The sequence below is a fragment of the Daldinia decipiens genome, assembly GCF_022478715.1.
Source record: "Daldinia decipiens strain CBS 113046 unplaced genomic scaffold F4813scaffold_7, whole genome shotgun sequence".
Taxonomy (NCBI): Eukaryota; Fungi; Ascomycota; class Sordariomycetes; order Xylariales; family Hypoxylaceae; genus Daldinia; species Daldinia decipiens.
Genome location: NW_026054550.1, coordinates 375,713 through 401,321, shown reverse-complemented (window position 1 = coordinate 401,321; position 25,609 = coordinate 375,713). Strand labels below are relative to the sequence as shown.

General features: G+C 47.9%; 9 protein-coding genes and 2 non-coding genes across 11 annotated transcripts; 7 read left to right on the top strand and 4 right to left on the bottom strand.

The window, feature by feature from the left end:
• The first annotated feature begins 48 nt into the window (after positions 1 to 48).
• Positions 49 to 120, top strand: F4813DRAFT_t48. The gene has a single exon. It is a non-coding gene; the product is annotated as a tRNA-Gln (tRNA).
• A 599-nt stretch (positions 121 to 719) lies between these two features.
• F4813DRAFT_386976 (pyridoxamine 5'-phosphate oxidase) lies at positions 720 to 1,533 on the top strand (the record flags this gene model as incomplete). The annotated part of the gene is made up of 2 exons (XM_049246496.1): positions 720 to 747; positions 824 to 1,533. 2 exons carry the CDS (start codon positions 720 to 722, stop codon positions 1,531 to 1,533), a joined length of 738 nt encoding a protein of 245 aa, XP_049102072.1.
• A 1,732-nt stretch (positions 1,534 to 3,265) lies between these two features.
• On the top strand, positions 3,266 to 4,133 carry F4813DRAFT_350983 (uncharacterized protein). The gene is made up of 2 exons (XM_049242356.1): positions 3,266 to 3,989; positions 4,039 to 4,133. The coding sequence occupies exon 1, from the start codon at positions 3,281 to 3,283 to the stop codon at positions 3,956 to 3,958; it is 678 nt and encodes a 225-aa protein (XP_049102071.1). The 5' UTR covers positions 3,266 to 3,280; the 3' UTR covers positions 3,959 to 3,989; positions 4,039 to 4,133.
• Positions 4,134 to 4,438: 305 nt separating this feature from the next.
• Positions 4,439 to 8,752, top strand: F4813DRAFT_313480 (uncharacterized protein). The gene is made up of 4 exons (XM_049240907.1): positions 4,439 to 4,626; positions 4,699 to 8,359; positions 8,438 to 8,561; positions 8,618 to 8,752. Exons 1-4 carry the CDS (start codon positions 4,612 to 4,614, stop codon positions 8,637 to 8,639), a joined length of 3,822 nt encoding a protein of 1,273 aa, XP_049102070.1. The 5' UTR covers positions 4,439 to 4,611; the 3' UTR covers positions 8,640 to 8,752.
• Positions 8,753 to 9,950: 1,198 nt separating this feature from the next.
• Positions 9,951 to 12,038, bottom strand: F4813DRAFT_350978 (serine/threonine protein phosphatase). The gene is made up of 4 exons (XM_049242355.1): positions 11,741 to 12,038; positions 11,534 to 11,657; positions 11,381 to 11,471; positions 9,951 to 11,313 (listed from the first exon to the last, which is right to left on the bottom strand). Exons 1-4 carry the CDS (start codon positions 11,755 to 11,757, stop codon positions 10,286 to 10,288), a joined length of 1,260 nt encoding a protein of 419 aa, XP_049102069.1. The 5' UTR covers positions 11,758 to 12,038; the 3' UTR covers positions 9,951 to 10,285.
• A 207-nt stretch (positions 12,039 to 12,245) lies between these two features.
• F4813DRAFT_350977 (uncharacterized protein) lies at positions 12,246 to 13,148 on the top strand. The gene is made up of 2 exons (XM_049242354.1): positions 12,246 to 12,481; positions 12,573 to 13,148. The coding sequence occupies exon 2, from the start codon at positions 12,603 to 12,605 to the stop codon at positions 12,993 to 12,995; it is 393 nt and encodes a 130-aa protein (XP_049102068.1). The 5' UTR covers positions 12,246 to 12,481; positions 12,573 to 12,602; the 3' UTR covers positions 12,996 to 13,148.
• Positions 13,149 to 13,811: 663 nt separating this feature from the next.
• Positions 13,812 to 14,848, bottom strand: F4813DRAFT_386971 (uncharacterized protein; the record flags this gene model as incomplete). The annotated part of the gene is made up of 2 exons (XM_049246495.1): positions 13,812 to 14,492; positions 14,594 to 14,848. The coding sequence occupies 2 exons, from the start codon at positions 14,846 to 14,848 to the stop codon at positions 13,812 to 13,814; spliced, it is 936 nt and encodes a 311-aa protein (XP_049102067.1).
• A 3,503-nt stretch (positions 14,849 to 18,351) lies between these two features.
• Positions 18,352 to 20,083, top strand: F4813DRAFT_313327 (eukaryotic type KH-domain (KH-domain type I)). The gene is made up of 4 exons (XM_049240906.1): positions 18,352 to 18,529; positions 18,590 to 18,665; positions 18,723 to 18,826; positions 18,878 to 20,083. Exons 1-4 carry the CDS (start codon positions 18,481 to 18,483, stop codon positions 19,630 to 19,632), a joined length of 984 nt encoding a protein of 327 aa, XP_049102066.1. The 5' UTR covers positions 18,352 to 18,480; the 3' UTR covers positions 19,633 to 20,083.
• Positions 20,084 to 20,091: 8 nt separating this feature from the next.
• Positions 20,092 to 21,854, bottom strand: F4813DRAFT_350961 (Bystin-domain-containing protein). The gene is made up of 2 exons (XM_049242353.1): positions 21,202 to 21,854; positions 20,092 to 21,147 (listed from the first exon to the last, which is right to left on the bottom strand). Exons 1-2 carry the CDS (start codon positions 21,789 to 21,791, stop codon positions 20,277 to 20,279), a joined length of 1,461 nt encoding a protein of 486 aa, XP_049102065.1. The 5' UTR covers positions 21,792 to 21,854; the 3' UTR covers positions 20,092 to 20,276.
• Positions 21,855 to 22,283: 429 nt separating this feature from the next.
• Positions 22,284 to 22,388, bottom strand: F4813DRAFT_t44. Its single transcript has one exon. It is a non-coding gene; the product is annotated as a tRNA-Met (tRNA).
• Positions 22,389 to 22,806: 418 nt separating this feature from the next.
• Positions 22,807 to 24,776, top strand: F4813DRAFT_350959 (DUF383-domain-containing protein). The gene is made up of 4 exons (XM_049242352.1): positions 22,807 to 22,946; positions 22,997 to 23,146; positions 23,207 to 23,320; positions 23,401 to 24,776. Exons 1-4 carry the CDS (start codon positions 22,926 to 22,928, stop codon positions 24,205 to 24,207), a joined length of 1,092 nt encoding a protein of 363 aa, XP_049102064.1. The 5' UTR covers positions 22,807 to 22,925; the 3' UTR covers positions 24,208 to 24,776.
• Positions 24,777 to 25,609: the final 833 nt, after the last annotated feature.

The window sequence follows — 25,609 nt, the reverse complement described above, 5'->3', positions numbered from 1 at the left end:
ATTGGTACCTTGGTATATAATACCTGGCTGACGACCATCCAACATCTAGGTTTCCTGGTGTAATGGCTAGCACTGCAGATTCTGATTCTGCCAATCTGGGTTCGATTCCCGGGGAGACCTTTCTTTTTGTTGATCGTCATGGTACAACATGCCATATTTCTTTTTTTTGTAAGTTTATGTTTCGCCCCCCTAAACTATGATGTAGGAAGGTATAGTTTAGTGATAAGGTAAATAACTCATGGTTATTCGCACTTACCACTTCCCTTTTAACAAGCCTTCTAGATCAAAAATACCTACCTAGGTATCTACATAGGTACATATGGTACAGGATTACCTAAGATACCTACGTAAAATTATGTACCTAGGTCAGGTAGTTGCACGGAATTGACGTTATGTACGAGGTATACTAAGGCAGGTAAGGTTCGTACCTGCTGTTACGTCTACACTTTAAAAAGAGGGCACCGAGACCAGTAAAAAGAGCTGCGCTAAAATTAAAGGTCAGGCGAGCTCCGCAGCTTGTCGTACGGCAGGTCTTCTCATATGAGATACCTGATGTATACCTCCCTACCTATCTCCTATACAACGTGACTCTCTTGCCATAATTATGTAACATAATTAAACACATTTCACCTCCATCTCAGCATTAAAAGGCTAACCTACCTAATTCTTACATCTCTATGGTCTTAATTTCCTGCCGATTTTTGACAACTACGCACAGGATGGCTTTGCATTCAGCATGTGTGGATAGTAAACTAATATGTGTGTAGCACTGCTTCACCCGAAATAATACTTGGACAAGTTTGTGTGCTTACATTATTGTTAGTCGCTCCCGCGGGTAAAGAGGCTCATGGGCAAGCAGAACAATTTACAAGGGGTGTGTTAACTCGCTCAGACCTTGATGCAACCTCACCTATTCGTCAGTTCCACAAGTGGTTTGCCGCAGCCCAACGGTCCGGTCGTGTTGCTCATCCAGAGACTTGCTGCCTATCTACTGCATCGCTGCCGTCCGGCCGTGTATCTTCTCGTATGGTTTATCTAAAGGAGCTAGATGCCGAAGGATTTGTTATCTATAGTAACTTCGGTACGAGCAAAAAGGCTCAGGACCTTGCTACAAACTCATGGGCAAGCCTTACCTTCTGGTGGGAAGACCTTGAGAGACAGGTGAGAGTGGAGGGAAGGGCAAATAGGCTCACCCGGGAAGAGAGCCAGAAATATTTCGACACCAGGGTTCGTGGCAGCCGTATCGGTGCTTGGTCAAGTCGCCAGAGTCAGGTCCTTAAACCGACTAGTGGTGAGGAGGAAGATGATGGGCGAAAGATACTCGACGAGTGGGTTAAGGAGACCGAGAAGAGGTTTGAAGGAGAGGAAAGTATTCCGGTTCCGGACTTCTGGGGTGGCTTGAGAATAATCCCCGAATGTGTGGAGTTTTGGCAAGGTCGACAGAATCGCCTGCATGATCGGTTTGTTTACGATAAGAAGATATCTACGGAAGAAGGTGTTGAAGAATGGTCTCTTGAGAGGCTTAGCCCATAAAGATCATTAGACCATATCAAGCATACTTAACATTCTAAAATGTCGTCCCTATTGCCACTTTCCGATTTCCCTCACATACAAAGCATCTTCCTTTTTACTCCAACTCCATTACCAGCCAGTCTTTCGACTCATGGATACTATATGTACTAGCCCGTTAACTATACAAATTACCTCTACAAAAAAAAAAGAAATACTTGACACTTTACCAATCGATATCACACCTCAAACATAATAAACCAATTAGATACAGAATGGTCAGCATGTCTTAGGCGGTCCTGGATATAAATTACATCAGAATCCTTAAAAGCAAAGCGGTGATTTGTTACTCCGAGAACTCAGCATCTATTTACTTTCAAGCATGAATGATCACCGACTGTGCAGCGATCGCTATCGCAGTGCTGGATCGATATTCTTATTCTGAGCTTAAAAGCTTAGATATACGTAATTGTCCGAAGAATACAACTATTATACGCCAAAACGCAGCCACAAGCCTTCTACTTATACCCGGCCGTTCCAGTGTCCCAAGGGGCAAAATACTTACATATGCTGGGTACTTAAGGTATGTAGCTGGACTCTTTGTTAAAGACTCGTCGATGAAATAAGAACAATACATATATATGATGATGTTTCTTGAACGGGTACAGCCTAGTCAACCTCGTTGATACAATGTTATACTCTGCTCACATTTTACCTCTATTCACCAAGATATATCTGATCAAGATATATCTAATAGGTTCCACTACCAAGTACCCATCCCGCATATGCACGAAATCAAATCACTACAGATATTTTGGTTGCTTGCATATGCTTCACCTGGTTGCATGCGATTTAGGATCACCTGCTCCGAGATTCTGCAATAGAATAAGTGGCGCCAAAATGCCGTGACGTCCTCGTGATATCAATGTAGCTACTTAGGTTTCAATAGATGCATCTCGTCGAAAGCATATACAGGGACGTCTTCCTCCCTGACTTCGACCAACCAAATAGTCATGTATTGACAGTGTAGCGTAATGTAGGATCCAGCGGGCTGGATGTACAGACGAGATAGGCGTATTGCCGCATGAGAGTCAAGGGGCTTGAGGGTATACTGTATGCTTTCAAATTGTAGTCAATCTACAGACTGGTGTCCATTCAAGATAATAATATAGCTTTGTATCTTACTTGACTATCTAGCCAAGTCAAGTAACTTTATAATCCTCATTTTCACTTTTAGTAACTAATTAATCACACTCTTAACTACATTCTATGCACGTTGACATACCCAGCTCAACAGCTCCTAAGTCACTACCTATCAGACGCCGGCTGATCAAAGATTTATCGCCAATACTTACCTCACACGGGATGAGAGTTGCTTTGACAGGCGCCCGTATGTATTTGGCCGGTTTTCCCAGGACTGCGGTTCATCGCATCTAGTGGATGACTGTTCTTTAGCCAGGCTCCTTAGATAGGTGTCTTTCTAGTTTGATTCCGTCTTATGCGTTAATCATCCGGTAGATCCCTTATAGGTAACAACTCGGCGAGGAAATATTTTATCACGGTTCTAGTGCGCCTTTAAGTAATCGATATGTCATCGCAAAGCCAAGCAGGCCTTAACAGGATTCGGGATAATCAAAGAAGGTCTCGTGCTCGGCGTAAGGAGTACGTGAAGAGTCTCGAGGAACGCCTAAGGCTCTACAAGCGTCAGGGAGCTGAGGTTACGTCACATATCCAGCGAGCCGCGCGGAGAGTAGCGGAACACAATCAGAAAATGAGAATCCTTCTTAATACTCTTGGGTTTAACGACGAGAAGATAAACTGTTTTCTCCAAAGTGGCAACATCAATCCTGGTGAAGCTGTAACCTCCGCTTTCCCATCACCAAGCAGACCCAGCAGACCCAGCAGACCCATATACGGCAATCTTGATGCTAATATTACCGGCTCCTCAACATACGACCAAGTGAAATTAGATGCCATTTCAGATAACGTCAACGAACACCTTCAATTACGCGACGTGGCGATCTTGGATCAGGATGCCGCTGGTCTTGCAAGCACAGGATACTTATCATCATCACAAACACACCCATGCCAGGCTCAGGGTGAACTATCGCAATATACACAAACTTTGAACCAGCTGGCAGACAAACCCCTTGTTCACGCCAGCCAATGTAGCACAAGCTCTAGCCATCAAGATGATACCATTTATGAGCAGTCTTTCGAGACAGGCCACATGGCAGATCCGTATTCAAATCTATCTCATACTTCAACGGGATCCATCGACTCTATTGCAGCCGACGCTCTACTTCCTGCTACTTTACAACATAGCCAGACACATCTAGACTATGTCTCCCCTGTACACTACGGCACGAACAATAGTGATGATGCAGGCTGTTTACCATCGACCTCAAAAATATCCCCCAACTCGCAAGGCAGCTGTTTGTCTTTTTGAGTCAACCGTGGCTGGTTACTGGGCGGATTGCGTAAGTACCTCTTTATAGAATCCGACTTGATGGGCTAAATTTCTGACAGGGACTGCTCTAAGTGCGGGCTACTCCTATATTCTTGGAACATTCCAGAGCGTCCACCACCACCAGCCGCATTTGGTAGCCTACATCTTTACAAAGTCATGCGCCTTTGTCTCATAATTTATGGGATAGTCATCTGCAAGCAACCGTAGTGTGAAAGCAAACGCCGGTGTTAGCCTAGTCGCTGTTTTCAGCGTGAGAGCGCGATGGATCTATGTTATACAAAGCTGAACATGAATTCTTTGTCTAGGGTTCTTATTATTTACGCGATAAAATAATAGACAACGTAAATTTTCATCTGCTGATTACCGAAGCTGAATTAAGCATCAATAGTCTCTTCGTTGTGAAATAATACCACATTTCGAGCCACCTTTCTTAACTGGCTTCAAAAAAAATCACAAATAACTTGACTTATACAGCACTGAGGTTCTATCATCTCTGATCGTTCGAATAAACCAAAATAAATCTGAAAGCTAGAGTGGAGCTTGGATTGGATAGGAAGTCGACAGTGTACTTGAGCGGCTCCCGCCGTCGCGTTTTTCTCGTCAACCTGCCGTAATCGACTGCAACATACAAGATGAACGTACTTGGGGTAAGCATTCTCCGAGTAAACATGAACTAGGACAATAATTGTATCGGACACTTTCTGATACTGTGAAAACAGGAGAATGATGGACTAGGCTCATCATTCGAAACAAATCAATTCTCCCCTAGAGTCAATATGCCATACCAGCCGACCCATATTGACAACCCCCTCAGGGGATATTTGAGCGAGAGTGACGACAATGAGGACATCGATGCCACTCCAATGTCTGACCGGGAGGATCCCCTAGCTAGCATGGCACAGGGTATTGCCGAGCCAATTCCGGACCGGGCGGGTGTTTGGTATGGGGAATATAATTCGAAGTTGTCTGTTAATCAAAAATTCGTAGATATCATCAAGGAGTGTGAGACTTTCTACAGATACAATCCGGGGTTTGACGGATCTAAACAGCAGGTTAACCACCTCTTCGACTTCATTAAACGAGCCCTCGAGGCAATCGGCCTGGGGAATCATCTCGGTGCATTTAGGGCCCGCGAGAATATTCATTCTACAAATATCCGCCGGCATTATGCGCCTCGCTATGTGTCTGCCACATGGAATGACGAAGAGAATAGGTTTGATCAGGATCCCATGAATGGCAACCCATGCTTCAACGAAGTCAGAAACATTCTAGGAGGAAATACTCCACCCGACGGTTACGGAAGGATGCGAGGAGGAGCTGCTCCGAGCCCTTCTGATGCAGGCACTCCTTCGTCTAGGGCACTCAAGATTGAAACCCGCAATATAAAGAGGCGGATTGGCGTTAGATGGACGAGACCGAGACAGATGTGGGGAGACGCTCGACTGCTTGCAAAAGTAGATTTAACGGAGGCTCCCGAAAAGCTTGAAGATATCAAGGTTAAGGGGCCTATGATGGTGCCATCTTCAGCTATAAGTGAAGAATTGCGCGATAGGCTATCGCGTGGCCTCAAATCCGAGATCGAGAAGCAGAGCGCGCGGTACGAAGCTGCCAAAGAGTACGACACGGTCCCGGATATCAAGGCCCTCTTAACGGAAATCGACTCAATTATCGATTCTATGAGGGTAGATTGGCAAGCATTTATCCATGACTGGGTTCGGAAAGATGTTGTAGGCAAGAACCGGTTTAAATTCGACACCCCGGCCGAGGGGGAGGAACGAATCATTGGAGCGATACTGGAGGCCTTCACCGTGATGCTTTGCAGTATCATTCGGCTCATTCTGCATAATAAGCTTCTAGATCTCGAGGAAATAAAAATCAACGACTTAGTTTCTGCAGAGATCGAATATCTAGAAGCCCTGAAGAGGCATGAAGAGTTGTGGGGGGAGTACGATAAATTCCGAATCTACTGGACGCGCACCAGTCCGACTGAAAGGGATGCAATACTTACCCGTATCCGTTTACGAAAGGCCCTGGGAGCTTACTGGGATGAGCAGATCGAGGAATATGGAGAAATACTTTCAAAACTCGAGGAGCATGGCCTACAGGCGTTCCCCGAGACAGCCGAGGAGGAGAGGTCTAAAAAAAGGCCCGTCAAAAAAGAGGCAGAAGAAAAGCGATTTAAGTTAAAGCATACGCACACGCCTCATGACAGTTCGCCTCTCAAGCGTGAATTCGGGTTGCCAGAGGATGACCCCTCAGGTAACGATGGCTCAGCCAACGAACCGTCGGATCCAAGTGAAGGCGAGCAAACATCGAATACTGTCAATCCTGGTCCCTCGACTAGTACAAACGGCAATTCGAGCAATTCGGGCTTCCGTCAAAGTCGTATCGCGCTCGAACAATTGCGTCTGGTATACGAAAAGACTCTCCAGACTTATATTGACGCCAACAACCTGCTCGACGGGGGCGACCCGGGGGACGCACCGAGGATAAGAGCGAACAATGACAACATCAAGATGTACAACCATATGATTTGGAATTTGGACATCGAGATCGACAACATGAAAAGCCTGAATCCGGGAAAGAATATCGGTAGGAGTGCCCAAAACGGTATCGAGGTCCCGGCACCGGCCCATGAGCTCTACAAGTTTACTAAGAGGCTCGAAGGCCACAAGGATCTCCCTACCAATATTACAAGTCTCGCACCCGGTAACTTGCCTGGCGACCGCCCGGCACCGAAGATTCCCAGGGTCCTCGTGGGTGGTCCGGATGACCTCGGCTATGACCCTCTCACTCTTGATGCTGCCGGTGAGACGACTGGACCTGTGAAGACCGAGCCGGAGGTTAAGCAGAGTCCTGTAATTCCTCCTAGGCCACTGGTTGATCCTCAGCCTCAACCCCAACCTCAACCCCAACCCCAACCTCAACCTCAACCTCAACCTCGGCCTCAGCCTCAGCCCCAACCTCGGCCACGGCCTCAACCTCAGCCCCGACCTCAACCCCGACCTCAACCCCAACCTGAGCCCAAGGTCTGGCCTCGACCTCCGCCGCCTCGATCTCGACCTGTGTCTGAACCCGATTCCCCATCTCCGGCTCCGGCTCCGGCTCCTGTGAAGGACAACAATCAAGGTCAGTCTCAAGTCTTTAAACAGTACCGCGCTGGCTTTCCCGTCGTCAACTTGTCGGAAGAAGAATCTGGGGCTGAGAGTCCTGACCCTCCTTACGCACCTCGGCCTCGTAACTCTCGGCCTAACCCGGTTATCCGCCGCCTGATTCAGAGCCGACCGGGTCGTTCGGTTGTTGACATAGCCGTGGAGGAGTCCACACCGCCGCTTGGGCGCATTCACCCTTCCACTTCCCGTCTAACTCGCTCTCGCCGAAACCCTCTCCGGGGCCCGAGGACTAACGTGAATCGAACAGCTCGGATTGTCCCGCCGGTACAGCCGCCAGCACGAGTACCGGCGGTACGGCCAGTGGAACCAGCGCCGCCAGCGCCGCCAGCACATCCAGTACAGCCGGTACCGTCTGTACAGACACAGGTGCAGTCTCGTGCTCGCGCTTGGGCTTGGTCCGAGCTGCCAACGATGACCTTCGAGCAATATCTCGCATCGCTGCCGCCCCGTCTCCAACGTGACCGGGCTGCTGCGAAGGCAAACTACGATCTTATCAAGAGTACTGTAACAGATATCAATAAGACGCACAATACACCTGGAGAGCGTCCCCGGCCCCGGCCCCAGCCCCAGCCCCAACCCCCTCAAGATCAACCCCCGGTGCCGTCTCCGGTGTATTCGAACACCAGAAGGCCAGGCTGGACTGAGAGCAGGGCCACCCATCAGTGGAATATGAATGATGTTGCGAACATGACGTTCGAAGATTATTACGATTCGCTTCCTGTAGAAGGCAGAGTGGACGAGGACACTGCTTATAAGGAATATGAGGCCATTCAAGCAAGCCTAGATGATGTCGCCAAGGCCATGTATTCCAATATAGTAAACCCATCGCCTCAACCGCCCCCGGATGCATCATTGGAATCACTTAGTACCAAGTATGCGCAGCAGAACACAGCGCAAAAGCAGACCTTTCCTTGGTCCTCTTATAAGACGAAGGTCACCCCTCGCACCAAGAAAACACTCGACTCCGGAGTGAAAAAGTTGCCCAGCCCAAAGAAGATCTCGAAACTGCCTCAAAAACATCCCAGATACTGGGACTGGAGTGACTGGGGCGATGTCGTAGACCAACGGTTCGAGAAATATCTAGAAGGGCTCACCGCAGAGGAAAAGTCGCAGTGGGATAAGACAGAGCAAGACTTCTACGACTTCAGACGAAGCGCGATTAACAAGGCGACGCAGCAGCACAGCGTTGCCGCCGCCAAAAAAAAAGGTAATACTATGTTCGCCCCTATTCTTGATCTTAGCGATAGCCAACTGATTCTAGCTGCTACCTCCCAGGTAATTAAAGACGTTACTCAGGACCCCATCGATGACGCCGATCCATCCACATATGCCGGCCCAATAGCCTACACAGCCTCCATCCCACCCCGCGACAGACATAGGGTCAGGAGAAACCAGCAGAGACAGAAACAGCAACAGCAACAGCAACAGGAGACAATCACACGAAGAGGGGAAGATGGACGCCGGCGCAACATCATACCTATTGGTGATGTTTTCGAACCTCCCGAGTCCAACCCACAGCAGGATCCTCCAGTCAAGAACGAGCCTGTCAAGGTCCTACCCCCCTTGTACGACAAGAGACCCAGAGGTAGGGTAACTAGGATAAACATAGGGCGTGAAAGAAAACCGAGAGACCAGAGGCACCGGCCTCCCTCTCCGCCTCCCCCAGCGCAGGACCCTACCCCAGCACCAGCACCAGCACAGGATCCCACCCCTCAACCACCGCCGCAACAGCGCAAGGACCGGCCGAGCGTCATCCCCAAGGGTAACGCTCTGCCGCCTGTCTCGGGTGTTAAGATCAGACCAGACAGCAAAGAGGGCAAAAAAGACGCGCCCCCCGTGCCACCGACTCCCTCGGAGCAGCCTGTCAAGAACGAACCGGCACCGGCACCGGCACCTGCACCAGCTCCTGCACCAGCTCCTGCTCCTGCTCCTGTACCCGCACCGGCACCGGCACCTGCGCCTAAACCTGGACCTAGACCTAGACCAAGACCAAGACCAAAAATAAAGCCAACTCCTGCACCCGCACCCGCACCCGCACCCGAACCTACACCTACACCTGCACCTGCACCCGCACATACTCCCCCTCCAGCTCCAGCCCCCCCTCCCCAAGCCTGGCCCAACCCCCTGCCCTGGCCCAAACCCACCATCCAACCAGGCGGCCCCCTCAAGCAACCACCACCAGACGACCCCGCCGCCGCCGCCGCCAAGCTGCCGCCCGACGCCGTCGTCCCGCACCACGACGGCTGGCCGGACCTCAAGTACCTCGCGCGGGCGCACCGCACCGCGGTCATGGCCTCGCAGACCATCGTCCAGCGGGGGGGCACCATGGCCGTGGGGCGCGCCGACGCCATCCCGGGGTGTCTGCGGCCTGTCTTTGATAACACGACGGACCGGCGGGTTTTGATCTGATCTGCTGATCTGATCTAATCAGGGGGGGTGCGTGTGGATTAGGGGAGGGGCGTAGGCTGTGAGGAGACGGAGGCAGGGTTCGACAGTGTTTGACGGGAAGGGGTGGATGGACTCAAGGTAAGACTGGTAGGCAGGCACATGTGCCGGACGACAAGGAGATGGATACACACACAACATAGATGGATGGCAAGACGGAATTTCGATGGGGACCTGAATGACGTATAACTAGATAAACAGCAACAACAAGAGGAGGAGGGGGTTATGGAATAATGTCAGGAAGATTAGATTGTATGATGGGAGAAATTGGATAGTTTAGACATTGTGTGCAGGGGAGGGCACTTACACATCTACACGGCAGAATTTTCTTATTTCCTTTGTAGAATAAATCATCTTTAGTATTCCTATTCGTCAACGCCGAATCGTCTCGTCCCATCCCGTTCACTGCAGTGAAAATGTGCCAGTAGGCTGAACAGGAATATATCCTAGTATAATTCATTACATGGATATCTCCTCTGCATCTATTCTCATGAGAGACCAGAATACGCCGCCTAGTTAATCATTAATCCGAAATCTGCTTCTTTCTGTGATATGTCTCCGGAACTCCGCCAGGTATCATACCAAAAGGGGTAAAACACTGTTGATGGTCCGTCTTAAGCGGAATGCCACGTCCGTTGCTGCCAACCATTTCGTATTATACAATCCAGTCCTTACACCAGGGGGGGTCCTATAGGAAGTAATCTGCTACCGGCTTCTTGGCAGGCATACCCCTGGAGTCTTGCGGCGCCGCCTGGAATACGCGATATCTCCTTGCTGGGCCGTTCTTGAGCCTCTTCTCGCTCTCCATCATAACACCCTCTACTCCGCCATCGCTCCGGCCCACATCACCGTTGCTGCGCGCGAAAAAGCTCTCTCCGGTCGGGTCCTCGGATAACTCTAGGACGGCGGCCACGTTACCGCATCGGTAACAATAGTTGGGCGCTGACCAAACCGTAACAATGCTCGCATCGAACATTTCCTTGAAACCTTCCATGACGAGCTGGTGGGCGCGCGCGATGAGCGAAAGGTCGTTCTTATGGTTGAAGACCTTGACAATATCCGCGCCAAAGAGGAAGCCTGCGCCGCGTGGCGACAGACCCCAGCCGTCAATCTCGTCCGGATCAGACCACAAGAGGTCGCACATGGCGCCCTCGTGAGGTACTTCTTGTTTGCGATCTAATAGGCGGATCTTATCCACCGTATCGATCAGGGGTGACAAACCGCCGTGTACGCATAAAACTGCTCCTGTCGGATTGCCAATGGTGCCCCCACTGGAGCCCGACGCGCCTGACCCTGGAGGACCAGTCTTAGGTTGAGTTCCGTTAGGGCTTTTCCGCTCGCGGTCTATGGATTGATCGCTGTTTCGTCTCATGAATCGGCTCATGATATCCCCATCCGCATTGCACACTTCAATCTCAATATCCTGCTGGGTATATTCCTCGCTAGGTGTCATCTCATTGGGAGGCGAGAGGGTATTCGACGCGTTGAGCACTATAGCTCCGAGGGCGAGATAGTCGAAAACGTCGCAGCAATACCTCCACACGTTAGCACTGCCATATTTTCGAAGACACTCGTCGTAGAATCCATAAACCGTCGTTATTTGACGAGACTCGTGGTTGCCTCTAATCAGTGTCATACGATCGGGATAGCGGACTTTTAGACAGAGGAGTAGGAGAAAGGATTCTAGCGAGTAGAAGCCACGGTCGACGAAGTCGCCTATATGAGTACACTTGATCAGAGATGCTATCTGGTAAAGGGTGGGTATCGCGCTTGGAATATGTACCCATGAAAAGGTAGTTTGTGTCTGGAGGATCGCCCCCGACCCTAAAAAGTTCCATTAAATCGTGAAACTGTCCGTGGATGTCACCACATATCTGCGCGCATTAAGTCAGAGATATTTTCCGATATTATACCATTGTGTTGGACTAAGGCATACCGTTACGGGAGCTGTGACTGTAACGACATTTCCTTCTTCGATCAAGAGCTCTCGGGCTTTATGGCAAAGTTCCCTAACTTGCGCCTCGGGGATCGGACGACATGCTCGGAGTTGAGCGATCGCTCTGTATAGGTTCATATGGTTAGCACATGTCTCGCGCCGTGTGTATATCCATATATATCCATATATCCATAGAGGGCACCGTACTTATCAAGGTCGCTCATGTCTACGGCTGGGAGTAGATGCTAAGGGGATAGGACCGAGGCTGCAATCGAAGCTAACGCCGAGCCAGGGGGTAATTTTGAATACTCGTATGGTCGTTTTCATAACATTATCAGGATGATTAGTAGGTCTAAGAGGTGTACGTAGATAACTACTGCAGTCGTGATGTGCGATACGGTTCTTCTCTATGCTATGCAATTGGGATATGGGGGATATGGAGATGTGGTTCGCGACAGATTCGGTTCGTCGCGTGCGGCATCTCACATAGTATTGTACAGTTGACAATCCAAAATTAGAAAATTAGGTACTTTAGGTACTTTAGGTACTATATGCACTGAGCGCGATATGGTACCGGCACTCAATTTCTGAAGTCATTTTTAGCGGGTCAGGGCCCCTCAATTGCCTGCAGCTTCCCCCTTACTAGCCGTTTCTGACCCTACCTAGGTAATCTGCGCTCTTGGGAATTCTGTAATATGTAAAATCGATAAGCTGTCATTGTTTAATACATAAGTCGTCCCACCATGCCCACCCTGCCACCTTATCTGGCAATTCTTCGGATAAGACCGCGAATCGGGTCCGTGGGATTTGGCATTGAAGCTGGAATTCAGATAATGAATTCTTGGATGCGCTACCTTAGACAACAGCAACGAGTATCGCAACCTTCACCCGTCCTCTAGCCTCTAGCTTCCAATCGTCATGCCGCGGGACCATACAGGCATAATCTAAGTACGCCCCTAGCTTAATTGCATCAATTGGCCATTTCCAAGCCCGCACCTACAAAGGATCCCCAGTTGCTAACAAGTTTTCTGACATTCAGCTTTTACTCCTCCTCGAACTCGCCCGCACTATGCCGCCGCACCTACACCCGCGGTCGCGAATGACCTCCTCGCTCTTCGCCACGACCGTAGCAGCAAGTTTCTTCGTCGTGACGCTCCCGCACATTCTGCCCTGTCCCGCGCCGCGGGTGACCTACGCCGACTCGGAAATAGCCGCAGACGGCACGAGGCGGCGGCGACGGAGGAAACCCGAGCCGGCGGTCGTGAAGGACGGCATCGTCCAGTTCGAAAGCCCGACCGAGGACTTGGAAAGGGTCGCTACTGAGACCGGCGGCATTGCTACGAGGGCAAGGAAAGAAAGAGAATGCCCCGTGCCCAAACCGGGCGGCGTCATTGGTGAGCTGATGGGGTTTAAGGGCAAGTCGAAAGCGGACGAAGGAAAGGGGCCAAGTGATAATACATAGAAAATAGCGAGCGTGAGGTTGGAAAATCCACTGGAAACTTTACATTCGCAATGTGTATAATACTACCATGCGAAGAATATGTTGCAGTTACTGATTACTCCACACAACATTAGGATTATCACAGGTAGTTAATAAAAGATGAACTACTCTGTATGACCCCGGAAAGTTGATAGACGGCCACTTGCATTTAAAAGCTTTAGAAGAGATAGAACCCTTAGGTAAGTGGCACAAGCATATCGCATTACTCGAGATTATCTATTATTTGAAGCTCTATCTTCGAGATAATACACAACTCCAAGCTCAAGCGTTCAGCATATTTATCTCATCTCACTTAGTAGCTCAGAACCAAAATAATTATAGACGAAGGGTAGTTTCTAGCATCATTGTCAGAAATGCAATTGAACTTTTATTGACCATTAGCCGGTGGGTTAGCATCCGGCAACTTTGGTGACTCCTTAGAACTCCTTTCGTATTCCCCGTCCTCCTAATAACTACCATGGGGTTGATAGCCATAAAGACCAAGCCGTCCCATCATCATGATGAAGTTTATCCACCTCTCAATACTGCTCAAGATTTTGACCGTGCCGATGCGAAGGGCCACCGTTGCGAGTTCCTCGTTCCACATCAACTAATTAACGAAGCCGTAGACCTGCCTGAGTCCGATATGCCTCTGCATCCTCCTATGTCTGTATTTGCGGAACAAAGAAAACTAAAAAATTAACGCAAGGAAAGTCGTGAGAGGATAATATTACAGATAGGAAACGAATAGTAAAAAGGTATCACTGAACGTAAGCGAGAAGGATCCAAAACTGCTCCCTAGGATGCAGATTGCGGTGTCGGCACTTCTGTCTCTTCAACCTTCGTCTCGTCCAGGTCCAGCTTAGGCTTCTTCGCAGCGCGCTCTGACTCGGATTCCTCTACCTTCATCTTCAGTTCCTGGTTCTCTTGTTCCATCTCATCAAGTCGCCTCTTGAGGATGTTCTCTCGCCTATGGCTATCCTCCAGCTGTCGCTGGATCTCTTCACGTTGCATGCGCTCTGTAGCAGCTTCCTTCGCGGAGTTCTCGGCAGAATGGCGGTAGTTATCGGCGGTCTGCATATCCTGTTCCAGCTGTTGCAATCGGCCTCTGTACAGCTCGTTGACAAGTTCGAGCTCGCTAACGCGCGTCTTCAGGCTGGAGTTGGCGGCAATTAACTGCTCGTGAGTCTGCGGGACATCGGTGATCTGCTGGTCGCCGTTCATAGGGGATTGGTGGCTAGGAGAGCCGTCGGGAAGGGGATACTGAGTTAGACCGTCCGACTGGAAATGATCCATAGCTTGGAAAGCAGTCAGATGGGGATCATATATAGACGGGGTCGCTGTGCGCGACACGGGCGAGTCTGTACCGTGGCCATGTCCGTTTGTGGCATTCTGTTGGTTCGCGCGAACGGCGGCAAGGGCGGCGGTTGCGTTATCGTGGTTGAAGTTGTTACCGTTGGTACTAGCAGGGAGGCTTTGCTGCAGAGAGTTGTAAGCATTGTGGACATGATTTCATATTTTCATGATTTTATGATTTCATGATTTCCGCGGGCGGGGTTTAAAGGGGGCATGTTCCATACCTTCTTCTTTACCTGCATGTCCGGGCGCATTGTCTTTACGCGATTTCGGCTCTTGATAACGTCGGTCTTCAAGGAAATCGGACGCGGGCGGCCGTGCAGCTTCAAGAATAGGCCGCAGGCGTTGCATAGGACGGATCCCGTCTCGTCGCGACGCCATAACGGAGTAGTTGAAGTACCGCAATTCTGGCAAGTCGGCTGCGTAGATGGAGTATCACCGTTAGCGCCTGCAGCTGTTGTGGGGTGTGAGGCCATCATTTTGAAAATGAGTAATGAAGCTTTCAGTTGAAAGAGGGTTATACCGGCGGATAGAGTATCGCGACGGGAGACTGGGGAGAGATATCGATAGGGAAGGATAGGTTGATTGATAGAATTGATAGAACTGATAGAACCGATAGAACTGATAGACGGGAAAGATTGAAGAATTTCTAGAAAGTGGGTGCTGATAAGGTTTCAACCAATCGTAGCAAGGTACAACCCTTGTATATACAAGGGTACGTGCGATACCTGCGATTTCCCAAAGTTCGAAGGTTCCACGTCCGAATTGAAGGGGGGGATTTCCACCTTTCATGTCAACAGCATACAGATGTGCATAGGCAAGAAAGCCTCCTTACCTGTACACTTAATTGTACACTTAACGGCACATGTCTGGACTTATCCCGCGTCGAAACCTTGGTAAATCAACAGGTGCAGAATGCAGCAGAATGCAACAAAATGCAACATTCCACTTGCCCTTCCACTGCATATAGCCCAACTTCCAAGATATCAAACTAATAATGCGCGTCATGCTCAAAAGGGAAAAAAGAAAGAAGAGGTGCTGAGATAAAAGAATAAAGCTCAATAACTCACCAAATTACCCGACGCTGTCGGAGCGTGTGCTGCAGGAGAGGAATTCATTTGGGGAACTGGTGTATGTGCCGCTCTGTATGTGATAATCACAAGTTAGAATGATGGATATCGCCAATGTAGGTATGTATGTGTGTATGTAGGTACGTATGTAATGTTGGAAAAGGTATGTGTTCTTAAAGGTCGAGGTTGCGATTAAGTTGCCATAAACAGTTCAGTGTTCGCGACTCAAGATGTAGCGAAGGGTTAAAATACGTGGAAGCAAGTCAACGAGACCTGCACCTGCACCTGCACCATTGACGGGCATACTGACGCTTCCTAGTGACTAAGGTTACGGTGACAATACCGCCGCCAGGTGTACACTTCGGTGTTGAATCCTTGAGATGTCTATTTCGTTGTCTCCCTGGTAACATAGGTACGCAGGCCAGTCGTAACCCCCTCCTGAGATATAAAACCATTGCCATGACAATTTCCCCCTTTCACCTCCCAAAAAGACTTTGGTACAAAATCATATAATTATTCAGCTGTAAACTCACCTCAATTGCGGCGAGCTAGTTGCTGATCCCGCGGTTGCCAACGCGGAAACGCCTGGAAGCTGTGCTACCGAGGCTGTCGTCGAAGAAGTCGAACTCGGACGCGAGATTGGGTCAAGGGTTGCCGGTAACGGCACCGTGCCCTCCTCCATGACTGATCTGATAGGTGGCAATGCTGGTGATGCCGTACGTGTCGGGACCGGTGAGGTGATTGGTGGTAGATTGCTATTTGCCTGTAATGATGCCAGTGTGGAGGACGCCGTGGTGGGTAAAATTTCAAGGCCCCGAGTCTCCTCGGGACGAAACGATCGTGGTTAAGACAGGAATCGAGGGCGGGTATTAATCGGCGCGAATAACAGGAGCGTCACACCTTGACCGCCAATAATCTAGCGGTATGAAAACGACTTTTGAATGTAGGTGGTTGCAAAGAAACAACACGCATAGGTAGGCACTGTAAGAGATGTACTAAAAACCCACTGTATACTGGACCGTAAATCGTAAATCAGGACGAACCGATTGGAAGCTCGTAGCTCAAGAGTGGAGCAACGGAGAGAAGACTTAAAAAGGATGGCAACTCATAAAATTCGTCCAAATAGATATGTATGAGTAGGTAACATCAGTCAGTCAGTCAATTACTTCGAAGTAAGAAATTATACGGAAGAAAAGGAAAGGTATGTAAGTAAGATGGCACGCGCCAGGAGAGAATGAAAAAAAATCCCCTGAGCCTCGATGTAGGATGGGTAGACACGCAGAAATTTGATAAAAAAAATATTTATTGTTGTTATCTTAAGATACGATGTATATCCTGGTAGATATTATTAAGGAAAGTACATACTCTCCTTACTTGCTTTTTTCGTTACGTTTATGTACAATACGTAGATTAGACTTCATTTTCTTGGCGACGGGAAAATTGTTTCTAATCTATGTAGACGCTAAGGATTTTTAAGATCATCTGGATTACAATTGGCTACCTTAATTCCCCTGTCAAACTGCCTTCTAAGGTATCTTTCTAGTCCTGATCGGGTAAGGCGCTGTATATGCAGTCCTGCATTTGTATAATAATTACACCGACTGGCACCTTAGGCTTCTCTCCTATTATCTCGCCAGCTTGTCTTCGCTATGTCCTATCATATAGCCTTTTATCTTATATTATACTTCGTACACTATATACATATCTCCCGGTTCCCCGATTCAGAGACAGTTCGACGATTTGTGGGGTAGCATTTATCTTTTCGTAGATAAGCCAGCGTAGACCAACTCAAAAAAGGAGCTATAGACGGCTCCAGAATCAAGTCTTTTGACTACCTATCAATGTAGCCTTTATCAAGATAAGATTCGAGAATTAAACGAAGAGCTGTTTTAATTTCCTGCATTTCATTTTATTTGCTATTCGTTCGTCTTCCAAAGTCTACAAGTATAGAAGGATAGTATCAACCCATAGCCGCCTTAGAGCCACATATAAGCAGTAGGTAGTCAGTGGTGTTGCTACCAGGAGCGCAACAAATGTACCCATTATACAAGTGTTCCAAGTCCTTGACTTTAACACCCACAGAAAAAACGGATCATAAGAGTAATGTTTTCTATAGACTAACAGCTCAGCTCTACAAAATCATCCCCTGTTCAGGTGAGGAATTCCAACTATGCATTACATAAGGAGTAGTTATACAAATAGAAGCAAATACCGAAGCAAAAAGAACACCAAGCCATCAATAATAGACGCTCTTGTGGCGATGTCCCTATCACCAGCCATGGAGAGAAGCACACGCCTATGCGCAGTGTAGAGTTTATCAAAGCACAGCCATATAAATCTTATATCAAGCTACTTTCTATATCTCTATATTCACCCGTCCGAAGTAAAACTTATATATCTAAACAGCCTAGGGGGTCTTTAATGAATAACCAAAAGGTCGGGTTGGTACGGTCAAGCGAAACATTCACATCCTCCAAACCTAAGAACTTCCTTATTCCGCAACCTAATACAACAAATATACTTATGAAGTATCCTTAGACCCTGGGGTTCGATTCCCTAGCCGACCATATCATTTTTTTTTCTTTTATTCCAATCTTGTCTCACAGTGCCATATTTCCCAAATAATATCTATATTATCGAAGAAGGATAGTTAACTACCAAGATAATTGCTAAACGCATAGCTCTTGAATGAAACGGAGTATCTTTATTTTTAATCTTTTCTTAGCATTACTTAAGCCGTCACATCAAAAGGATTAAGTAGCCATGATTTTAATATAGATTGTATACTTTGTTAAGGACAGTCTTCCATAACTGCTACATGTCATAACGTTAATAATCCTATTGTAGAGCCTCTGTGTACCTTGGTACCCAAATCAGTATCCACTCTAGCTCGACCACTGGAGGGGCTAAGAGTCTCCATTAAAAAACTTCCGACTACCGATGTTTAAAGAAAAAAAAAGTCCCAATCATTCACCATTGCCAATCACTTATCTTCATTTGCATCGCAAATCCAAGTTCTATACGACATCAGCACCATCACGATGCCGTCTACACATAAAAAAGAGAAGCCGTGGGATACCGACGATATAGGTCAGTTCTCATGAAACCGAAAACTTATTCTTTATAATATCTAGTTAACACGACTATCAGACAAGTGGAAAGTCGAACCCTTCAAACCTTCAGATAATGCTGGTGGAACCTTTGCGGAAGAATCCTCATTTGCAGTGTAAGTGCCCCTAGCTGAAATCCAAGGTGTAACTTCCAGAAACTAACCTATCATCAGCCTATTCCCTCGATATCGTGAAGTTTATTTGAAGGAGGCATGGCCTGGCGTGACGCAGGCGCTCCAGCAACAAGGCATCGCGTGCACACTGGATCTTGTCGAAGGTAAGAAATAGCATCTTGCCTACTAGATTAGCGCTGACCAAGCGATGGCAGGATGCATGACGGTCAAGACGACGAGAAAGACATACGACCCCGCTGCCATCCTTAAGGCTCGCGACCTCATCAAACTACTAGCTCGTAGCGTACCTGCGCCGCAAGCATTAAAAATACTCCAGGACGATATGGCGTGCGATATAATCAAGATAAGAAACCTAGTGCGTAACAAGGACAAGTTCATAAAGCGACGGCAAAGAATCCTCGGACCAAACGGTCAAACCCTAAAAGCGCTCGAGCTCCTCACACAGACCTACATCCTCGTCCAAGGAAACACCGTTAGTGTCCTTGGACCTTACAAGGGGCTTAAGGAAGTGCGCCGAGTAGTAGAAGACTGCATGGCGAACATCCATCCGATCTACCAGATCAAGGAGCTCATGATCAAGCGGGAGCTAGCCAAGGACCCGGAGCTAGCGCACGAGAACTGGGAGCGGTTCCTGCCCAACTACAAGAAGCGCAGTCTAAGCAAGCGCATAGTGCCGTACAGGGTCACGGACAAGAGCAAGAAAGTATACACGCCCTTCCCGCCGGCCCAGGAGAAGAGCAAGGTCGACATGCAGATCGAGGCCGGTGAGTACCACCTCGCCAAGGAGGCCAAGAAGCGCATCGCCCACGAGGAGCGCATGGAGCAGCAAAAGGTCAAGCAGGAGGAGAAGAAGCGCCAGCGAGAACAAGACTTCATCGCGCCGGAAGAAGAAAACGGGTCGTCGGAGAAGAAGAAGAAAAAGAAGCGGAAGAGCAAAGACGACGAGTAGGTGTAGTAATAGTACCGTTGTCGCCTGTACAGGGGGTTTATGTATTACTACTTCCAGCCGTGACCTTTTCTTTTTTTTCTTTCTTTTTTCGAAAGTCCTTACGATACCCACGAAATTCCGAAAGCGCATCCATCACATCAAGGCTTTCGGAGGTGTTATCCTTTCAGATATAACTAGCTTCGTGATGCGTAGATGATGACAATTCAGGTACTTTACGTACCTAGCTACACGGTTCCCAGGCAACCAACCAACATGCCCAAAGTCGAGAAAGTTAAAGGGCACTCCTGACCTTTCAGATACACTACCCAATGAGGCCGTGGCTTGGTGGTTTTCATGGCATGAAGGGGTAGATTAGATTGTAATGCTCGAACTCAACCTTGTAGCTATATTTCCCTTAATTAATGTTCTGTCGTGCTAGGCAGGTCACTATTATTGGGCTAGTAGTATATACGCATTGGTTATTCGTAGTCATATGCAACGCAGCTTGAAATGAAAAAGCAGTAAAGACTTAAAATCGCAAGTGTATTCATTCCTAGGACAGGCATATGAGCCCGGAAGAGAACGCCTTAAACACCAATATGCCTATCCGTATTTTCGTTGGTATCACGTCTAGCACGGTTAACTACCCCCAAGATCACCCACGTCTATCCATCGACCACCATAGTATCGTCTCCATCAAACGCCGATTCCGGCTGCTCGACCACGACTCCTCGGCCACGACCAGCTAGCAATTCCCTTCGGATCTCTGGTCCGATCTTGTGGTGTCCATGCGTTAATAGGAGGTCTAGGAGGGCCTCTCGCTGGTCCTCGGTGATCTCGTTGCGGTACCGCTGCGCAAAGGCTAACAGGCATTGGTGCCAGATCACCGGTAGCTTCACTTGCATAGCCGCTCGTTCACTGCCTATGTCCATTGAAGCGCCTTCCCTGACGGACGCGGGATCCACGCTTCGGAAGCGTAGGAAGTGAAATACGAGGGAATCGATAACTTGGTAGGGAAGAGCGTATTTCTTCTCCAGGAGGGTCTTGATGAAGACGTTTGTGGCGCCTCCACCCTCTGTTCCAGCAGAAGCTTCCCGTGCTGCGATATCGCACAACCCCTTGATAGCCGCGCCGGAATGCAGCACCGGTATAGAAACCCTAGCCAGGACGGCGGATATGATCGTGGCTTCTCTCAGGGTGCACGTGCCGCTCTCTACGAGAGGGAAGAGGAAGCCCTTGAACCATGCCGCGGGCTTATAAAGCGCTTTCTTAAGGGCATTAAACAAATGTACATTTAGCTTCTTCGTCTCGTGGATATCTTCCCTCACGCGCTCGAGGAGGATCATCTCCATGAATCTTCGGACGACGATCGGGTTACTGGATACAAAGATCTTCGTAGCCTGGTAGCACGCGTTCGGGGTCCACTGGTCAGGCTTCGTGCATTCGATGATATCTTCCCAATGAGGTACCGTCGGCAGAATCTTGAACGGTTTGGGGAGTTGGCCAGACTTATACCTCGATAATATCAACCCGATCCTATACAGGGTTAATAAGGCTAAATAGACTCGTCGTAGAATCCAGTAAACCTACTTTGTATACACTTCTACAATCTTCGGCGATAGCTCATAGTCGTCATCCACAGGCCCCAGTTCCCGCCCTCTGTCGTTTCCAGCTTCGTGTTCCGCTATCCTCGCTAGGATCAAATCGGCAAGGTTGGCTCCCGAACCTTGCTGCTGTGCAGATGCTTGACCTCCCCAACCATGTGTCAGTAACGGGTCGTCATCCGTAGGTAAGAACTTGTTGAATGTGTCTAAGTCTTCAGGCTCAATCTCGATCTCCTCTACTATCTCCTCCTCATCGCCCCATACTTCTTCGTCCTCGAACGCCTCGTTATCTTCACCATCTTCGTCAAACCGAGAATCGAAACCGAATGCATTGCTCTCCTTCGGCGGTCGCGGAGGTGCAACATCAATTTCTTCTGCTAACTCTCGGCCGATCTTCAAGATTTTCCTCGATGCCTTAGAGTCTATGTAGTTTTCTTGTTCTTCGTCGTCGTCGCCGCTTTTAGACTTCCTCTTGGGAGCCTTTGCGCGTAGGGGTCCCGTAGCTACGAGATCATCCTCGAGGGGGTTATGCCGTCGTCCTTGACGGACAGCAGTTGGTGTGGTCGCCTTCGGCATGTTTTCCTTGAACTGGTAAAATTGTCGGCTCGCGATGGTGAATTCAAGTATCACGACGTGGGGCGCAAATTAATTGTGTGAATGAATTTCCAAAAGAAATTCAAAAATTTTGAGGGGTGAGCGGAACCAATTCCGCCAAGCCGACTAGCGGATTAGTTCCCTCTAGGCTTAAGCTGAGGTCAGCTACGGTACGTAGGTACCTTTGGCGAGGTGCTTTTCCAGCAAAAAAAAAAGCACCTATGCTATAGGTGATAAGTACATGTACCTACATATGTACTAATAGATACATATGTAAATGATGTAAAAGGAAAGCACATCTGTTGTATTATAAAGATTTTTATGCACCTCACTTTTAACTAGGTAGTGGAAATCTTATATATCTGTTTATGCATCGTACCTCCCCACAGTACTTAAAGTATATGAGATGAGGAAAAAAAAAAAAGCCAACCACATTGTACCATAAACGCAACATGGCTAATAACGCAAAAATATTGTCCTCGGTGAGGTTCGAACTCACGACCTTTGGATATCCCAACCTACAGGTTGAATCATGGAAATGTATGAGACCAACGCTCTAACCTACTGAGCCACGAAGACTTGTTTTTGCCTTTTCAGAACTGAGGACCTAGACCCCGAGAACTGCCAGGAATGAGGACTGCCAGAACCAGAACTAGGAAAGAACTGGAACTGGAAATGGAAATATCAAAGAACTAACCTAGCAGTTAAGGTTTAAGGTTTCAGGTTTTGAATGAAACTTCGAAAGTTTTTCAGGTTTATAACTTGCAGGAAGTTGCATCCCGTGATTCTGCCGGGTGGGCAAGTGGGTCAATCTCTGCATAGGTACCTATCTACCTATGCTACCTGTTTGCTACATAGATCCGAGATCGTAGGTAGATTTCTTGTACGTACATAGTGTATATGATAATACAGATCCCTACGTACGGATATACGCATAACACCGAAGAAACCCACGTCATTTTTGTTAAGCCCCTCCATAGAGCTACTCAACCCCTCCAACCCTATCCCGTCGCAAAATTCTTAGTTGGTAGGAATCTACCTCACAACTCATAGCGAAGAAACACTTAGGTTTAAGATTTTTTATCTATATAATTTAAATATTCAAACATTTCCAGGATGCCCACGGAATTAGAAGAGGTCAGGTCAAGAAAATTTATATCGTCTCATTCTTGCTGATAATTTATTAGTTGGTTGGCTTCATTGCCGATCCTAAACCTGAGATTCGAGCTCTTGCGACGGAGCATCTAGTCCCCTATTCGACATCTCAGCCCAGCATCTTCAAGGTGGATAATTCCAAGCCTATTAAAAACTTGAAGCTCTTAGTGAAAGATCACCCGGTATAAATTATTTCCCCAAGATTAGAAGCAACTAAGGACCATAACTAATATTACTAATAGAAAATTGCCGAGCATGTTATAACTATACTTATCAACCTTGCGGCTGATCGAGAAATTCTGGAAAGCTTAGCTACGGATGACAGGTTCTTAGATGAGGTTCTAAGACAAATAGTTGTTAGTAGAGAAACGCATGACTAGCAGCTCGCTTCAAATACTTGTTGATCCGTTGAACACCCAGCTGATACGTGCAATAGATCGCAACCGAACCTAACGCAAATCTCCTTTCCATGCTCCTAGCAAACCTTTCAAAATGGGACTCCCTAAAGAGGGTCTTGAACAAGAAGCAGCCATCGCCAACCGAGCTTGGATCAAATGAGCTAGTTTTAAACCAGCTAGTCGACTTATTCGTTAAAGGCGCGGACGGATCTTACAACAAGAACGCAGATTTCGACCATTTGGCTTACCTCTTTGCTGATCTAACAAAGCATGCCGAGGTCCGACACTATTTTGTAAGGAAGCAAGAATATGATGGGGTAATACCTATCACAAAATTGAAGGTCTTCACTGAGTATAAGTCGAACGTCAGGCGGAAGGGAGTCGCATCCACTCTAAAGAACGTCGCCTTTGATGTACCTTCGCATCCACTATTTCTATCGGAGGATGATATTGATATCTTGCCATATGTGTTGCTGCCGATAATGGGGAACGAGGAGTACGACGAAGATGAGATGATGTCAATGCTTCCTGATCTTCAGCTTCTTCCTCCTGACAAACAGCGCGATGACGACCCGAACATCATTCAGACGCACGTCGAGACACTATTGCTTTTGTCGAGCACTAGGGAGGGTAGAGAACAGATGCGTAATGTCAAGGTGTACCCAATCATTCGGGAAACCCACTTGCATGTTAACGATGAAGGCGTTCGAGATGCCTGCGAGCGGTTAGTCCAGGTTCTGATGCGTGATGAAGAAGATCCGGATAAGGTGGATCGTGTCAAGGAAATTGGACAGGATGATCAAGACGGCAACGAAGAGGATGATGACCAAATCGTCGAGGTGTAGATCGCACAGCATGTGTGAACTTATTAATACCCTATTGGTAAAATTGTCCTATGCCTACTAAGAATTATTAGGGCCTATAGGGTTATTCGAGCCGTTTGACTACCTCTGCCAGAACGGATACCAATGCCTTTTGAAAGCAAGTCGCTCAGCTCGGATTCTCTAGCGGGTACACTGCGTCAAGATTATATTAGGTAGCCATAGGTAACCCTTTAGGATTCTTGGCTAATGTTATGCCCTGAACCTAGGAGCTGTGGCTGACAGGTGGGAGGGCAGCATAAGTCACGCCCCCTCTAGATGGCTTCCGTTGCATCAGCCAAGGCGAATCACGCGGTGCTAGCCTGCCGCCTCTGGTTCCTTGGGAATTATAACCATCTAGAATAGAGGGCTTATCCGAGTAGGTGCAGCAGCTAGCGTCAGGCTTTCAACACGAATATAATACCAAAATCGATACCGAGGATATTCTCACGAAGGCGACCTACACGTGAAAAATTGTTAAGGGTTCTAGCCACCTGCTCGACGAAAATAGTAACTCGATCAATCCACACCTAGGGCTAAAAGCTAACAAACCCCTACTAAATTGTGTCTATGACTAGTCAACGTGATTGTATTCGGCTGGAGGTAGGTCTTAATGTTATGAATCCTGAATTTTTTTGTTCTACCTACCCGAGAGGGAGCCGTCAAGTCATCATCATCGTAGGGGCTCGGAACGCTTAAAGATGGAGAGCGTGGATGAGTTCTAGCACCTAATTGGTTCAACCGCAACCAGTCACTAAATATACAGAAACAGCTGTTACTCATTAGATGTTGCTAAAAGGCTACTTTAATTAACATCTATACGATCCACCTACGATTTGAAGCAAGGTCGGTCAGTCGGCCAGTCCTGGTGTCTGCTCACCTGCGGAATCTGGTCTGATGGAAATTGAGAGCATCGAAACTGAGGTGTTACAAATTTCTAATAAAGCCGAGCCCAAACGAGACTACCCTAACCGAGGATCCCATCGGATACGTACGTGTAAGTTCCAGGGGTTATGGGTGTTATATATGTGATGGGAAAACATAAAAGCTTACAACATACAATGATATGTTGACATAATTACGGGAATGGATAACAAGCTTCTCTTGCCGTCTTGTCGTCAAGTCTTGGTCTCTTGGTGAAGTCTTGTTTCGACTTCCTGATAACTTGGCGATGTTCAGATCGATGTTTCCATAGGACTAAAAATGGGTTATTTCAAGAGGATGTTGGTTGCAATATCAATCTACTAGGTTACATAGTATGTACACTACAATCCCAATCCCTTAAAGATCCTTGATGGGGTATGGTGCATGCGAGGCACCATATGCGAGTTGCCCCATAATTACAGGGATGATAAGGAATACAGGGATACATAGGTACCTAACCTAT

Bases quoted from the DNA above. Each gene is read 5' to 3' on its own strand.
- F4813DRAFT_350978 (XM_049242355.1), bottom strand. The intron at 11,472-11,533 runs GTATGCCTTAGT...TAATGCGCGCAG, and splicing joins CAGTCACAGCTCCCGTAACG to ATATGTGGTGACATCCACGG. The intron at 11,314-11,380 runs GTACATATTCCA...GTACTCATATAG, and splicing joins CACAAACTACCTTTTCATGG to GCGACTTCGTCGACCGTGGC.
- F4813DRAFT_313327 (XM_049240906.1), top strand. From the start codon at position 18,481: ATGCCGTCTACACATAAAAAAGAGAAGCCGTGGGATACCGACGATATA. The intron at 18,530-18,589 runs GTCAGTTCTCAT...CACGACTATCAG, and splicing joins GTGGGATACCGACGATATAG to ACAAGTGGAAAGTCGAACCC. The intron at 18,827-18,877 runs GTAAGAAATAGC...AAGCGATGGCAG, and splicing joins CACACTGGATCTTGTCGAAG to GATGCATGACGGTCAAGACG.
- F4813DRAFT_350983 (XM_049242356.1), top strand. From the start codon at position 3,281: ATGAGAATCCTTCTTAATACTCTTGGGTTTAACGACGAGAAGATAAAC.
- F4813DRAFT_313480 (XM_049240907.1), top strand. The intron at 8,360-8,437 runs GTAATACTATGT...AGGTAATTAAAG, and splicing joins TGCCGCCGCCAAAAAAAAAG to ACGTTACTCAGGACCCCATC. The intron at 8,562-8,617 runs GCAACAGCAACA...ATGGACGCCGGC, and splicing joins AACCAGCAGAGACAGAAACA to GCAACATCATACCTATTGGT.
- F4813DRAFT_350961 (XM_049242353.1), bottom strand. From the start codon at position 21,791: ATGCCGAAGGCGACCACACCAACTGCTGTCCGTCAAGGACGACGGCAT. The intron at 21,148-21,201 runs GTAGGTTTACTG...AACCCTGTATAG, and splicing joins ATTGTAGAAGTGTATACAAA to GATCGGGTTGATATTATCGA.
- F4813DRAFT_350977 (XM_049242354.1), top strand. From the start codon at position 12,603: ATGCCGCCGCACCTACACCCGCGGTCGCGAATGACCTCCTCGCTCTTC.
- F4813DRAFT_350959 (XM_049242352.1), top strand. From the start codon at position 22,926: ATGCCCACGGAATTAGAAGAG. The intron at 23,147-23,206 runs GTATAAATTATT...TATTACTAATAG, and splicing joins TCTTAGTGAAAGATCACCCG to AAAATTGCCGAGCATGTTAT. The intron at 23,321-23,400 runs GTTAGTAGAGAA...TACGTGCAATAG, and splicing joins AGGTTCTAAGACAAATAGTT to ATCGCAACCGAACCTAACGC.